The sequence below is a fragment of the Rhincodon typus genome, chromosome 26 (assembly GCF_021869965.1).
Source record: "Rhincodon typus isolate 14 chromosome 26, sRhiTyp1.1, whole genome shotgun sequence".
NCBI classification, from domain to species: Eukaryota; Metazoa; Chordata; class Chondrichthyes; order Orectolobiformes; family Rhincodontidae; genus Rhincodon; species Rhincodon typus.
Genome location: NC_063357.1, coordinates 37,375,150 through 37,389,626, shown reverse-complemented (window position 1 = coordinate 37,389,626; position 14,477 = coordinate 37,375,150). Strand labels below are relative to the sequence as shown.

General features: G+C 43.2%; 1 protein-coding gene across 1 annotated transcript in view; it reads left to right on the top strand.

The window, feature by feature from the left end:
- The window catches only part of LOC109922428 (lysine-specific demethylase 2B-like), a 99,719-nt gene that overhangs the window by 12,559 nt on the left and 72,683 nt on the right, over positions 1-14,477 (top strand). Inside the window, exon 3 of the mRNA XM_048612390.1 lies at positions 7,417-7,560. Within this exon, the coding sequence (XP_048468347.1) occupies positions 7,417-7,560 (144 nt within the window). The remainder of the gene's footprint in view (positions 1-7,416; positions 7,561-14,477) is intronic.

Genomic DNA, 14,477 nt, shown 5'->3' with positions numbered 1-14,477 from the left:
TGAATGGAGACGAGTGACTGTTGGTCGTGTCTTTTTGTTGCTAGTTGGTGTTAATGTACTCTTGTGGCCAGTTTCCTCCTTGTCTGTCCAATGTAATGTTTGTCACAGTCCTTGCGTGGAATCTTGTATATCACATTGGTTCGTCCATAGTGGGTAAGGGGTCTTTGGTTTGAATTAGCAGTTGGCGTAGTGTTGACATAGGTTTGTGTGCCACTCTGATGCCCAATGGTCGTAGGAGTCTTGTGGTCAGCTTGGATGTGTTCTTGATGAAGAGTGTGTCAGGGCGTACTGTATCTTTCTGTTGTTTTGCGTGATAGGCATTGTCAGACCCAGCTGTTCAGGTATCCGAGACAACAAGGTGCAGGGCTGGATGAACACAGCAGGCCAAGCAGCATCATAGGAGCAGAGAGGCTGACGTTTCGGGCCTAGTCCCTTCATCAGAAAAGGGGGAGGGGAAGGGGGTTTTGAAATAAATAGGGAGAGAGTGGGAGGCGGATAGAAGAGGGATAGAGGAGAGGATGGGTGGAGAGGAAACAAACAGGTCGAAGAGGCGGGGATGGAGCCAGTAAAGGTGAGTGTAGGTAGGGAGTTAGGAAGGGGATAGGTCAGTCCAGGGAGGACGGACAGGTCAAGGGGGCGGGATGAGGTTGGTCGGTAGGAGATGGAGGTGCGGCTTTAGGTGGGAGGAAGAACAGGTTAGGGAGGCGGGGACGAGCTGGACTGGTTTTGGGATGCGGTAGGGGGAGGGGAGATTTTGAAACTTGTGAAATCCACATTGATACCATTGGGCTGCAGGGTTCCCAAGCGGAATATGAGTTGCTGTTCCTGCAACCTTCGGGTGGCATCGTTGTGGCACTGCAGGAGGCCCAGGATGGACGTGTCGTCTGAGGAATGGGAGGGGGAGTTGAAATGGTTCGCGACTGAGAGGTGCAGTTGTTTATTGCGAACCGAGCGTAGGTGTTCTGCAAAGCGGTCCCCGAGTCTCCGCTTGGTTTCCCCGATGGAGAGGAAGCCACACCGGGTACAGCGGATGCAGTATACCACATTGGCAGATGTGCAGGTGAACATCTGCTTGATGTGGAAAGTCTTCTTGGGGCCTGGGATGGGGGTGAGGGAGGAGGTATGGGGGCAGGTGTAGCACTTCCTGCGGTTGCAGGGAAAAGTGCCGGGTGTGGTGGAGCTGGAGGGGAGTGTGGAGCGGACAAGGCAGTCACGGAGAGAGTGGTCCCTCCGGAAAGCAGATAAGGGTGGGGAGGGAAAGATGTCTTTGGTGGTGAGGTCGGATCGCAGATGGCGGAAGTGTCGGAGGATGATGCGTTGGATCCGGAGGTTGGTGGGGTGGTACGTGAGGACGAGGGGGATTCTTTTTTGGTTGTTATTGCGTAGACGGGGTGTGAGGGATGAGGTGTGGGAGATGTGGGAGACACGGTTGAGGGCGTTCTCGACCACCGAGGAGGGGAAATTACGGTCCTTGAAAAACGAGGACAACTGAGATGTACGGGAGTGGAATGCCTCATCCTGGGAGCAGATGCGGCGGAGGCGAAGGAATTGGGAATAGGGGATAGCATTTTTGCAGGAAGGTGGGTGGGAGGAGGAGTATTCTAGGTAGCTGTGGGAGTCGGTGGGCTTGAAATGAATATCGGTTTCTATGTGGTTGCCCGATATGGAGACAGAGGTCCAGGAAGGGGAGAGAGGTGTTAGAGATGGTCCAGGTAAACTTAAGGTTGGGGTGGAAGGTGTTAGTGAAGTGTATGAACTGTTCGAGCTCCTCGTGGGAGCACGAGACGGCGCCGATGCAGTCATCAATGTAACGGAGGAAGAGGTGGGGTTTAGGGCTGGTGTAGGTACGGAAGAGGGATTGTTCCACGTAGCCTACAAAGGCCGCATCCCAAAACCAGTCCAGCTCGTCCCCGCATCCCTAACCTGTTCTTCCTCCCACCTATCCCCTCCTCCCACCTCAAGCCGCACCTCCATCTCCAACCGACCAACCTCATCCCGGCCCCTTGACCTGTCCGTCCTCCCTGGACTGACCTATCCCCTTCCTAACTCCCTACCTACACTCACCTTTACTGGCTCCATCCCCGCCTCTTCGACCTATTTGTTTCCTCTCCACCTATCCTCTCCTCTATCCCTCTTCTATCCGCCTCCCACTCTCTCCCTATTTATTTCAAAACCCCCTTCCCCTCCACCTTTTCTGATGAAGGGTCTAGGCCCGAAACGTCAGCCTCTCTGCTCCTATGATGCTGCTTGGCCTGCTGTGTTCATCCAGCCCTGCACCTTGTTGTCTCTGATTCTCCAGCATCTGCAGTTCCTACTATCTCTGTTCAGGTATCCGTTGTCTTTAACTACTTGGCAGAAGTATTCTTCTTTATTTTGGAAAAATTCTTCGTAATGAACACTTAAATAGTGAAACAAGATAAGATGCACAAATGAGGGAAAGGTATCATAAGAGTGTGGGGGCAGATCTAGTTAAACAGCAACAGTTTGGGTCTTTGAATACGTTGGGAAGTTTTCATAATTTGGCAACATCCTTGCATGATCACCAAGGTGTACATTTTGAAACTTTGTTTCTAAGAATTAATTATTTTTTTTAACTTAAGAGCAGCAAATTGTACTACAGCATGCTTGTTTACTTTTGCTTATGCTGTTTTGCTACCAAGCTGCTGGAACAGAAGTAATTTTGGGTAATTTGTTTGAAAAGATGCATTTTATCAAAACTTTCATTGCATTCATCAGGTCAATTTGCAAAACTATCAATTTAAGAAGGAAATCAACATTTAATATTGCATAAGAGGAGACTGCAGCATGGTTGCAAGTGAACACTGGTAGATGAATTGCTGCAGAGAATATACCCATTAATGATTTGAGAATTAACAGCCAAGTTTTGTTTAAATTTCAATCCAGATGGACTATGATTGATCAGAGCATGCCCTGAGAAACAAACCAGTGAATGGCTGAGACCAGTTTTGTTGAGTTGAAACAATGCATTCACATGTTCTTTTTGTCTGCAAAGAATATCCCTAGCACATGCATATTTGGGATTCTGACCAACTTGTCCAATTTTTTTTCCACATGCAATATGAATGTCTGGTAATGTTGTGTGGCCTCGAGGCCACCCTGCGCAATCAGTAAACCTGGCAATGGGTCTGTTGTAAGTATCTTCAACAAGCATGACAATGTCTAACAAAACACACAGTATTATTAATTGTTCAAATTTGTATGAATTGGATCTGTGCTGAGCATTAGTGGAAACCTGTTTCTCAAAAGCAAGCTAGAAAAAAAGCAATTGCTGAACCTATCCAAAAGCAACAAGCTTCTCGGTGATAATTCTATATATATAAAATATATCCTCGTGTCTCACTGCATCCCGCATATTTACAGGTACCTAAAATGCGCAAAAGTGACGTCAGTTTACCCCATGTTATACATGACTGGTTCTGCATGGCATGAATTGACGACTGGTTGAGTAATTTGTCACCCAATCTTGAGCAAGTTTTCCATGTATGTGATGGAGTCCTTCGCATTTGTGAAGACCATACAGAACTTGCATATCGATAGCCATGCAGTGTCAATGTGCTTATTTGACATTTTACTACCCTATTTAACAAATTGGTTCTTGCGTGGTACATACAGTATAGAATTGCAGTGCGGTGCTATGTCATTGCCGTTGCCATTTTGACCTGCCACCATTTATGTGAATCAGTATTCATTAAATTCAAACATGCAGAGTTGAGTTCAGCAAAATTAGAAACATGTCCAAATAGATGTGTTGCATGGAATCCTAACTAAGCCAGGGCTTGCAAAAATCTTCTCCATTCTCCCAATTTCTCCGTCTTCATCATGTATGTTCCAACGAGGCCAACTTCGTCAAGTGAGGCTCCAAAATGTCCACCTTCTTCCTCAACCGAGGATTTCTCAGCATTGTTGACAGTGCCCTCAACCAGGTCTGACCCATTTCCCGTACTTCCGCCCTCATCCCCTGTCTTCCCTCCCGTAACAACAACAGGGTCCCCTTGTCCTTACCTACCGTCCTACCAGCATCCACATCCAGAAGATAATCAGCTGCTGTTTCTGCTGCCTCCAGTGAGATGCCACCAGTAGACACTTACTTCCCCTCCCTCCCTTGTCCACCTTCCGCAGGGACGCTTCCCTCTGGGGCACCCTGGTCCACTCTTCCTTCACTCTCACAGCCCCACGCACCTTCCCCTGCAACTGCCGAAGGTGTAACACCTGCCCATTTACCTCCTCCCTTCTCAGTATCCAAGGGCCCAAACATACCTTCCAGGTGAAGCAGCACTCTACCTGCACTTCCCACAGCCTACTGCATTCGCTGCTCACAATGTGGTCTCTTCTACATTGGAGAAAAGAAGTGTAGACCGGGTGACTGCTTCGCAGAATATCTATGTTCTGCTTGCAAGAAAGGCCCTGAGCTTCCAGTTGCCTGCCACTTTAACACACCACCTTGTTCCCTGGCCAACATCTGTCTCTGTCTCAGGCTTGCTACAAGTTCCAGCGAAGCTCAGCCCAAGCTAGATGAACAACACCTCGTTTTCCACTTGGGAGCCCTCCAGCCATCCGGACTTGACTCAACATTGAGGTCAATAATTTTAGGGCCTGTATTCTCCCATGTCCTAGCCCCAACCCCATACACAGGCCTTGTTATTACATTGTCTGCCATTGCACATTACCTGTTGTTAGCCACCAACAGTCCCCATTAACAGCTATTCACCCTCCCACCTAGATTGTTATCCACTACTTTGTCTGTCCAGCTGTTCTCTCTCTCTGGGCTCTATCCCCCATCTATCATTTAGTCCTTACCCTGTTCCCCCTGCCCTATCTTGTGCATATAAACCGACATTTTCCTAGCTACTATCAGTTCTCAGGAAGGGTCGCTGGACCTGAAATGTTAACTGATTTTTCTTCACAGATGCTGCCAGACCTGATGAGCTTTTCCAGCAACCTCTGTTTTTTGTTTCTTGCTAAAATCTTTTGAGTTCCATGAGAAATATGTCTTTGATAGTCTAACACCTCAGCATCCACCCTCGCATGTTTCTGATGTGTTTACTGTATGTGAATTTGCAGCTGCATGTAAGAAATTCCTTACACGTCTTAACAGGCTCCATTCTGAGTAAAAAGTCCTTTTCTCAATGTCCTAGTTGAGAAATCAGCAAAAGGTTCTTCACTGCTGTCTACCACACGCATACCCTCATTGGATAGTAGACACATTGGGCTTCCTACAATTTTGTGCACTTTGAGTGAACTTATGAGCAACCTGCTAAAATAGGACTTGAGCCATTCGTTCACCATACAAACTTGATGCTGAAATAGGGCGCATCAGAAGCATCCTACCATGGTAATGGCTACCTTGATCCAGTCACTTCTCGCTGTGTATCGTTCAAAGGCCCTACGACGGTCTCCTTTTGGTCCTGAAAATTGTCTAGTCGACTTCTGATTATTCTGGAATGGTAAGGTTTCTCAAAAGTTTAAGCAACAAGTGAAGCTAGCAGTTTCGCACTTCTACTATAGCTACCTCACATGTGAGTAATGTGGTAGATGAATTTCAATGCTGGTGTGATGTAGGCTGTATGTGCCTAATACTGGCAGATTAGTATGCTTGTGTGGACTGAAAGCTGCAAATATCAATACACAGGCCCCTGATCACTGTTGACAGGGAGAACACTTCTATTTCAACTCAACAAAATTGCTGACAACTATTTTGCTGGTCCATTTTTTTTAAGGCAGGTTCAGAGTTAACCTCTGGTTTAAAGTTTAGTGTTTGGCTGTCAACTGTCAATCATTGTGAATCTGAACGTCCTCCTTGGCAACGCCTCTACCAATCAGAATCTACTTGTCAATTAACTGGCACTGTCCTCTCGTACCACATAATTGCTGAGATTCCCCTTGAATTGGTGTGCTTGAAAATTGTCCTGATGAATGCAAGACAAAAAACTTCAAATTTTTTTCAGCAATACTCCAGTTCTATGCTACAAACGTCTAATTACTACTACAGGTTTTGGTCTGAATTATGTAGTGGCACCACAGGAATTGATAACAAAATATGGACCATACACAGCTTGTTGAAGCACCTCATCATTTTAAGTCAGAAGGTTTGTGTGTTTACATTCTAATTTAAGACTTGAGTGGCAAATTTAGACACTCATTTCAGTGCAATACTGAGACTACTGCATTGGCAGAGGTGCTTTTCAAATAAGACGTGAAACTGAGATAATGTTTTCCCCCTTGAGTGGACATAGGAGAGACTACAGGGCTGTTTTACATAAAATAGGTTGGTTCTCTTTTTTTTTATGACTGATGTTTTTCTCCCAACCAACATTATTTAAAAACTAATTAACGTGCTATTGATTTCATTGCCAGTCAGTGGATCTTGGAAGAATATGCAAGCTCCACACAGTTGCCCAAGACTGGAATTGAACCCAGGTTCCTGGTGCTGTGAGGCAGCAGATCTAATCACTGAGCCACTGTGCCACCCTATGCCCCACAGTTTTGACCCAGTGCAATGCAAACCATTCATTAACCCTCCAGGGCTTTCTTGCTCTTTGAGATGTGTTGGATGAGGTCATATTCTGGAAAATCTGTCTGACCTACTTTTTCTTCAGACCCTTCACACAAGTAGCCAACACCCATATGTTACTAACTTGAAATCCAAACCCTTCCGTAACCAGAGCCACGATTCCTTGTCCCGTAACGATACAATAGCAGAGTTTGATTTTCTACACATCAGAAAAAGTGTTGCCAATTATTACGATGGTTAATACAATTATTTTAACAGTGCTAACAAACTATGCCGGTTTTGTTTTATGCCAAAGGTCTATGCAGAGTGTACATCAGCAATTGTCCTTCTGTAGATTTAGTGATTCCTTTCGCAAATAGTATGAGCAGAATCACACTATTTACACTAATATCTATAAAGCGCATCACAGTAGCTTGAGATAGACACTGCAACCAGTTTCAGTCACAGGTGATTTTGGTCTTTTGCTGAACAATTATCCAAGCTATGTCGCTGTAATTAGAAAGTCAAAGTAGGATTAAACTTGTTCATGAATTGTGCAACATGGTGCATTGATGCTGCTACATTCACCGTCATCATGAAATTTATCTGGAGTTCCAAAATATGTCTCAAACTAAGGTAATGAATAGTAAGTGTTAGGAATAACAGTGTGGAGCTGGAGGAACACAGCAGCTCAGGCAGCATCAGAGGAGCAGGAAAGTTGACGTTTTGGGTCGGGACCCTTCTTCGAAAGGGCCTGCTGTGTTCCTCCAGCTCCACACTGTGCTACCTCTGACTCCAGCATCTGCAGTTCTTACTATCTGAGTGGTATTAGAAATAGGGTGTTTTACATAGTATATTATTTTAAATTAGACTAGAATCTATTGACCTGTAACACTTTGTTGCAGCCCGTGCTACCACACACTGCAGTCTGCAAGATTTGCGGTGAGGCAGGAAAGGAAGACAATGTGGTGGATGAAGCAGAGAAATTTAATGCTAGCTTAATGGAATGCTCCATCTGCAATGAAATATTACACCCAGGATGTCTGAAGGTATGTTTGATCTCGATGACCTCATTGGTCATATTTTAAAGTTCCTAAATTCCTGTATTTTTGTTTTCAGATTTAAAAGGTTGTTGATGAGATTAATTTGAATGTGTGAAAGAGAAAAGAGTTATTTTAAGTGGATAGTTTAGTGCCAGTAGTAATAGTGTCATTTACAGCACAGAAGGTGATCATTTGGCCCATCAAATCCATGCTAGCTCTCTACGGTGCAATCCAGTCAGTCCCACTCCTCCACTCAATCATTGTACCCTGTGGAATTATTTCATTAAACTGCTCAACTGGTTTCCTTTTTAGATCATTCATAAACTCCACTTCCTTCACCCTTCTAGGCAGTGGGTTCCAGATCTTTACCACTTCTGTCTTTTTTTAAGGAAAAAGCTTCCCATGCATTTCTTGCCTAAACTTTTAGTACCAGGACTAGGGGACATGGATTTATTGATGTGGATTGTTTTACCTTGTCTATGTAACGTAAGCCTGTTATAATCTCGTACATTATTATTCTTATATTCTATTTTCCTCCAAGGAGAACAACCCCAGCCATTCCAACTTAATCTTATAACTACAGTTCTTCATCCCTGGAACTACTGTTGTAAATTTTTCCTGCACTCCCTTGAGTATGCTTGCACATGTCTCAAGAATGCATTGTTTTAGTGACCAAAACAGCTTTATAAGAATGAAGCCCAACATCCCTCTTGTATTCTGTCACTTCTTATGAAGCCCAAGGTCTCATATGCTTTGCTACCATGCTGTCACCTAAGTCTTTCCACCAAGCATCCACTCTTGCAAGATTATGAGGAAACTTGACAGGTTCAGTAAGATTCTCCCTGGTTCTGAAACTCCAGTGGATGCAGGCCCAACTGACCAATCTTTTCGCTTACAAGACAGACCCTTCATCCCATGAATCAGATGTATGAACCTTCTAATAGTTATGTTCTTTCTTAAATAAGACATAAGACGTCTGCATATATAGTCTCACCAACACTCTGTACAACCATAGTGAACGTTACTAATTTACCTCCATTCCCCTTGCAATAAGTGACAGCATTTTATTTGGCTTCCTAATTACTTGTATCTGCAAATTAACTTTCTGTAATTTATGTAACAAGACACGCACATTGCTGTACAATTCTGGATTGTCCAAACTTTCAAATTAAATAATATGCTGCTTTTCTTTCTTTCTGCCAAAGTGGGCAAGTTCATATTATCCCTCATTGTACTTTGCGTTTACTGAATTTTACTCACTCATTTAACCTATCATTATCCGATTTTATACTCTGTTGACTTTCCTACCGATGTTTGCGTCGTTAGAAAATTTTAATAACTGTCTGCATTAGACAAACCAATCCCCTATTCATGCCATGGATAGTCTATCCAATATCACCTCTTCTCCAACAACTCCCACCCCTCCACCAAATTCTCCCATCCGTCTCCCCCACTGTACAAAATACACACATTACAGCACACACTTATTTTGCACAGTAACCATTTTAAGTGACACTTTGTGAAATACCTTTAAAGATTCAAGCACACCACAACTACAGCTTACCTATTATTTAAGTTGCTAGTTATTTTCTTAAAAAAATGTAATTTCATCAAACGCTATTTCCCTTTCACAAAACCATGTTCACTCTGCCTTATTTGTGTTAAGTTTTCCTAAGTGCATCGCTGTAACAGTCTTTAATAATAGGTTCCTGCATTTTCCCTGATGTTAAGCTAACTGGCCTGTAATTCCTGCTTTCTGTATCACTTCAATCTCGAATAAGAGGACCTATATTTGCGTTTTTAAATCTGATGGACCGAAAGAATTCTAAAGAATTTTGTAAAATTAAAACTAACGTGTTTACTATTTCAGCAGCCACTTCATTTTTAGACTCTAAGATGAAGTCCATCAGAACATAGGACTTGTCAGCCTTTACTTCTCAGTACTGTTTCCCTGGTGAATGCAGTTGTTTGAAATTCCACCCTCCCTTTTACTACTTGATGTACAATTTTATTTGGGATGTTTGGGTGTGTCTTCACATATAAAAGACAAAATATCTGTTCAATGCAGCTGCTATTTCCTCATTTTTCAATATTAATACCCCAGACTCTATCTGGAGAATGAATCTTCACTTTAGTTAGTTTTACCTTTTTTAAGTACTTGTAGAAACTCCTCCTATCTAGCTAGTTTTCTGTTATAATCCCTCTTACTATTTTTTGGTCTTTTTTTTTGTTCTGTCAGCTGAGCTGCAACTGATCTTTGTGGAACTATAATGCCAATTTGAAAGAAAAATTCTATCTTTAACTTCCATAGTTAACCAAGAATGATGTATCCTTCTCCAAGAGTCTGTCTTTCTCATTGGAACATACCTTTTCAGTATTATGAAAGATCTACTTAAATGTCTTTCAGTGCATCTTTATTGGCCATCTTATAACCCCATAATACCCCAAATAACTTTAGCAAGCACAATCTTCATATCCTTATTTCCTTTAATTAAATTTAAAATACTTTCCTCAAACTGAATGTGGAATTCACTTCCCTAATTATCTCAGCTATCTAGGAACACCTTTATTTTGAGGCTGTCAATTAATCCTGTCTCATTGCACAGTCTCAAATCTAGAATAGCCTTCTGTCTGGTTGGCTGTAGAATGTGGTGTTCCAAAGCCCTAGAGGAGTAGAAGGGTGGTAGGGGTTTACTTAAGAGGAAAATCAGGAGAATAAAAAGGGGACATGAGATAGCTTTTGGCAAATAGAGCTAAGGAGAATCTAAAGAGATTCTATAAATACATTCAGGGCAAAAGAGTAACTAGGGAGAGAATGGGGCTCCTTATGTGGCTGTCTGTGTGGGGAACCACAAGAGGTGTGTGAAATACTAAACAAATATTTTCTGTCAGTATTTACTATGGAGAAGGACATGGGAGCTAGTGGACTTGAGGAAATAAATAGTGATATCTTGAAAAGAGTTCATATTACAGAAAAGGTGGTGCTGGAGGTCTTAAAACGCACAAATGTAGATAAATCCCTGGGACCTGATGGGGTGTTTCCCAGACCTTTGTGGGAAACTAGGGAAGAGATTGCTGGGCCCCTTGCTGAGATATTTGTATCAGTATCAGCAACAACCACAGATGAGGTGCCAGAAGACTGGAAGTTGGCTAATGTGGTGCATTATTTAAAGTCTGAGAGGAAAAGCCAAGGCACTATAGACTGGTGAGCCTGAAGTCAATAGTGAGTAAGTTGTTGGAGGGGATTCTGAGGGACAGGATTTACGTGCATTTGGAAAGGAAAGGACCAATTAAGGATAGTCAACATGGCTTTGTGTGTGGAAAGTCATGTCTCTGTCTCTAACTTAATTGAATTTTTTGAAGAGGTGACAAAGAAGACTGAAGGCAGAGCAGTAGATGTTGTCTGTAAGGACTTCAGAAAAATATTTGACAAGGTCCTTCATGACAGACTGGTTAGTAAGGTTGGATCACATGGTAACCAGGGGGATTTAGCCGATTGGATACAAATTTAGCTTTAAAGGTGGGAGACAGGGTAATGGTAGAAGGCTGCGTTTTGGACTGGAGGCCTGTGGCACACTGCTGGTCACAGGGACTGGTGCTGGGTCCACTGCTTTTTGTAATTTATATAAATGATTTGGATGTGAACATAGGAGGTATGGTTAGTAAGTTTACAGATCACCACCAATTTTTGATGTCATGTGGACAATGAAGATAATCATCTCAGTACAGTGGGGACCCTGATCAGATGGGCCAATGGGCCAAGGAGTGGCAGGTGGAGTTTTTAGATAAATGTTAAGTTGTTACAGTTTGATGATGCAAATCAGGGCAGGACTCGTACAGTTAATGGTAGGACCCCGGGGAGTGTTGCTGAACAAGGGAACCTAGGGCTGCAGGTGCATTAAAAGTGGAGTTGCGGGTAGACAGGGTGGTAAGGAAGGTATTTGGCATGCTTGCCTTTATTGATCAGTGCATTGAGTACATCAGTTGCTATGTCATGATGCAGCTGTACAGGACCTTTTAGAATACTGTGTACAGCTCTGGTAGCCTTCCTTGTAGGACGGATGTTGTTAAACTTGAGATGGTCCAAAAAATTATTGGAGAGGATTCTAGGCAAAGTATTGGAGAGGATTATTCAAGACAGGATTTACTCCCACCTAGAAATCAATGGGCATATTAGCGAGAGGCAACATGGTTTTGTGAAGGGGAGGTCGTGTCTCACTAACTTGGTTGAGTTTTTTGAGAAAGTGACGAAGATGATCAATGAGGGTAGGGCAGTGGATGTTGTTTACATGGACTTCAGTAAGGCCTTTGACAAGGTCCCTCACGGCAGGCTGATACAGAAGGTAAAGTCGCACGGGGTTGGAGGTGAGCTTGCAAGATGGATGAAAAAAACTGGCTCTATCATAGAAGACAGAGGGTAGCAGAGGAAGCGTGTGTTTCTGAATGGAGAGCTGTGACTAGTGGCGTTCCTCGGGGATCAGTGTTGGGACCTTTGCTGTTTGTAATACATTTGCCAAATCGTTTACATATAACTGGTCTGATTAGTAAGTTTGCCGATGACGCAAAGGTTGGTGGAATTGTGGATAGCGATGAGGACCGTCAAAGGATACAACTGAATATAGATCAGTTAGTGACTTGGGCAAAGAGATGGCAGATGAAGTTTAATCGAGAAAAATGTGAAGTAATGCATTTCGGAAGGTCTAATCCAGATGGAAAATCTACAGTAAATGGCAAAACCCCTAACAGTACTGATAGGTAGATGGGCCTACAGGTACACAGGTCATTGAAAGTGGCAACGCAGGTGGAAAAGGTAGTCAACAAGGTATATGGCATGCTTGCCTTCATCGGCTGGGGCATTGAGTTTAAAAATTGGCAGGTAATGTTGCAGCTTTACAGAACCTTAGTTAGGCCACATTTTAAAAATTGTGTTCAATTCTGGTCGCCACACTACCAGAATGATGTGGTGGCTTTGGAGAGGGTACAGAAAAATTTGCCAGGATGTTGCCTGGTATGGAGGACATTAGCTATGAGGAGAGGTTGGAGAAACTTGGGTCATTCTCACTGGAATGACTGAGGTTGAGGGGGGACCTGATAGAGGCCTACAAGATTATGAAGGGCATGGACAGATTGGACAATCAGAAGCTTTTTCCCAGGGTGGAAGAGTCAGTTACCAGGGGCCATAGGTTTAAGGTGCGAGGGGCAAGGTTTAAAGGTGATGTGCGAGGCAAGTTTTTTACACAGAGGGTGGTGGGTGCCTGGGACTCACGCCGGGAGAGGTAGTGGAAGCAGAAGCAGATACAATAGTGACTTTTAAAGGGCGTCTTGACAAATACATGAATAGGGTGGGAATAGAGGGATACGGTCACTGGAAGGGTAGGAGGTTTTAGTTGTGATGGGCAGCATGTTGGTGCAGGCTTGGAGGGCCGAAGGGTCTGTTCCTGTACTGTAATTTTCTTTGTTTTCTGTTCTAAAAGATTTACAAGAATGTTGCCAGGATTGGAGGGTTTGAGCTTTAGGGAGAGGCTAAATAGGCCGGGGCTTTTTTTTTCCCCTGGAACGTAGGAGGCTGACAAGTAAACTTATAGAAATTTATAAAATCATGAGGGGCATGGATAGGCTGAGGTCTTTTCCCCAGAGTGGGAGAGTCCAAAACTAGAGGGCACAGACTTAAGGTGAGAATGGAAAGTTTTAAAGACGTGAAGGGCAACTTTTTCTCACAGGTGGTGTGTTTATGGAATGAACTGCCAGAGGAGGTGGTGGAGGCCGGTACAATTACAACAATTTAAAGGCATCTGGATGGGCTTATGAACATGAAGGTTTAGCGGGATCTGGGTCAAATGCTGGCAAGTGAGACTATGTCAGATTGGGATATCTGGTCGGCACGGACAGTTTAGACCAAAGGATCTGTTTCCGCGCTGTGAGGCTCACACTCTAAGCTGACCCAAATAAAACCTTGCAAGCTCATTGTCCAGGCTACCTTTTGTAATCTGATTTATCCAATTTATAAATAGATTAAATTCAACCATGATATGCGCTGCATATTTCTTGCAGCACCCCTTTCCATTATTTCTTCCTGTATACACCTTCTTAGACTAATTACTTTTAATGACTTAAACTACTTCAATTGGTGACTGCTTATTTTTGCTATTTTCTTATTGCTACTCGAACTGCATCTCTATCTTGGGAATTCCATTTTTCTTTCACCTATTATACTAATGTCATCCTTAATAGAATTACCCCATCACCTTTTCCTAGCTTCCTGTCTTTCTGAAAAGTCACGTACTGTAGAATGTTATCATTTGAGCCTTGGTTAGATCATGCATATATTTATTTCTATCTAAATTGCCAATTCATCCATTTTTCTGTGAATGCTAGGCATGTTAAAATACTAAGCCGTTAGTTTTGTCTTTTTACTGTTTTGCCACTTCTAGGTCTACCTGCTGGCATACTCCTCCAGTTTATATGCTTAATTCCACCTTCACAACTTCCCTCATGGTGCCTTGACCGCTCCCCATTAGTTTAAAACCCTCCCTATAACCTTAGTTATACACGATAGTTATTCAACTCACTAGACCACTGGACCCAGCGGTGGTCAGATGAATGCCATCCCAATGATACAGCACCTACTTTCCCTAGGAACGCTTACAATATCCTATAAATGGAAAACTATTTCCCCTTCCCACTAAAATTTAAGCTACAAATTCAACTTTCATAATTTTTATTAACCATGCACCAGTTTGCTTAAGGCTTGGCTGTTCTGAAAGCAAACCCACACAAACCAGACACTTGGGGTGGCTTATCAAAACAAGACAGAGTTCATGGTCTAAAGTTGTTAAACCCCGTATTGAGTCCTGAAGACTGTAACGCATCCAAGCAGAAAAGGAGGTACCACTTCTCCAGTTTGCTTTGGTCCTTGCTGGAAT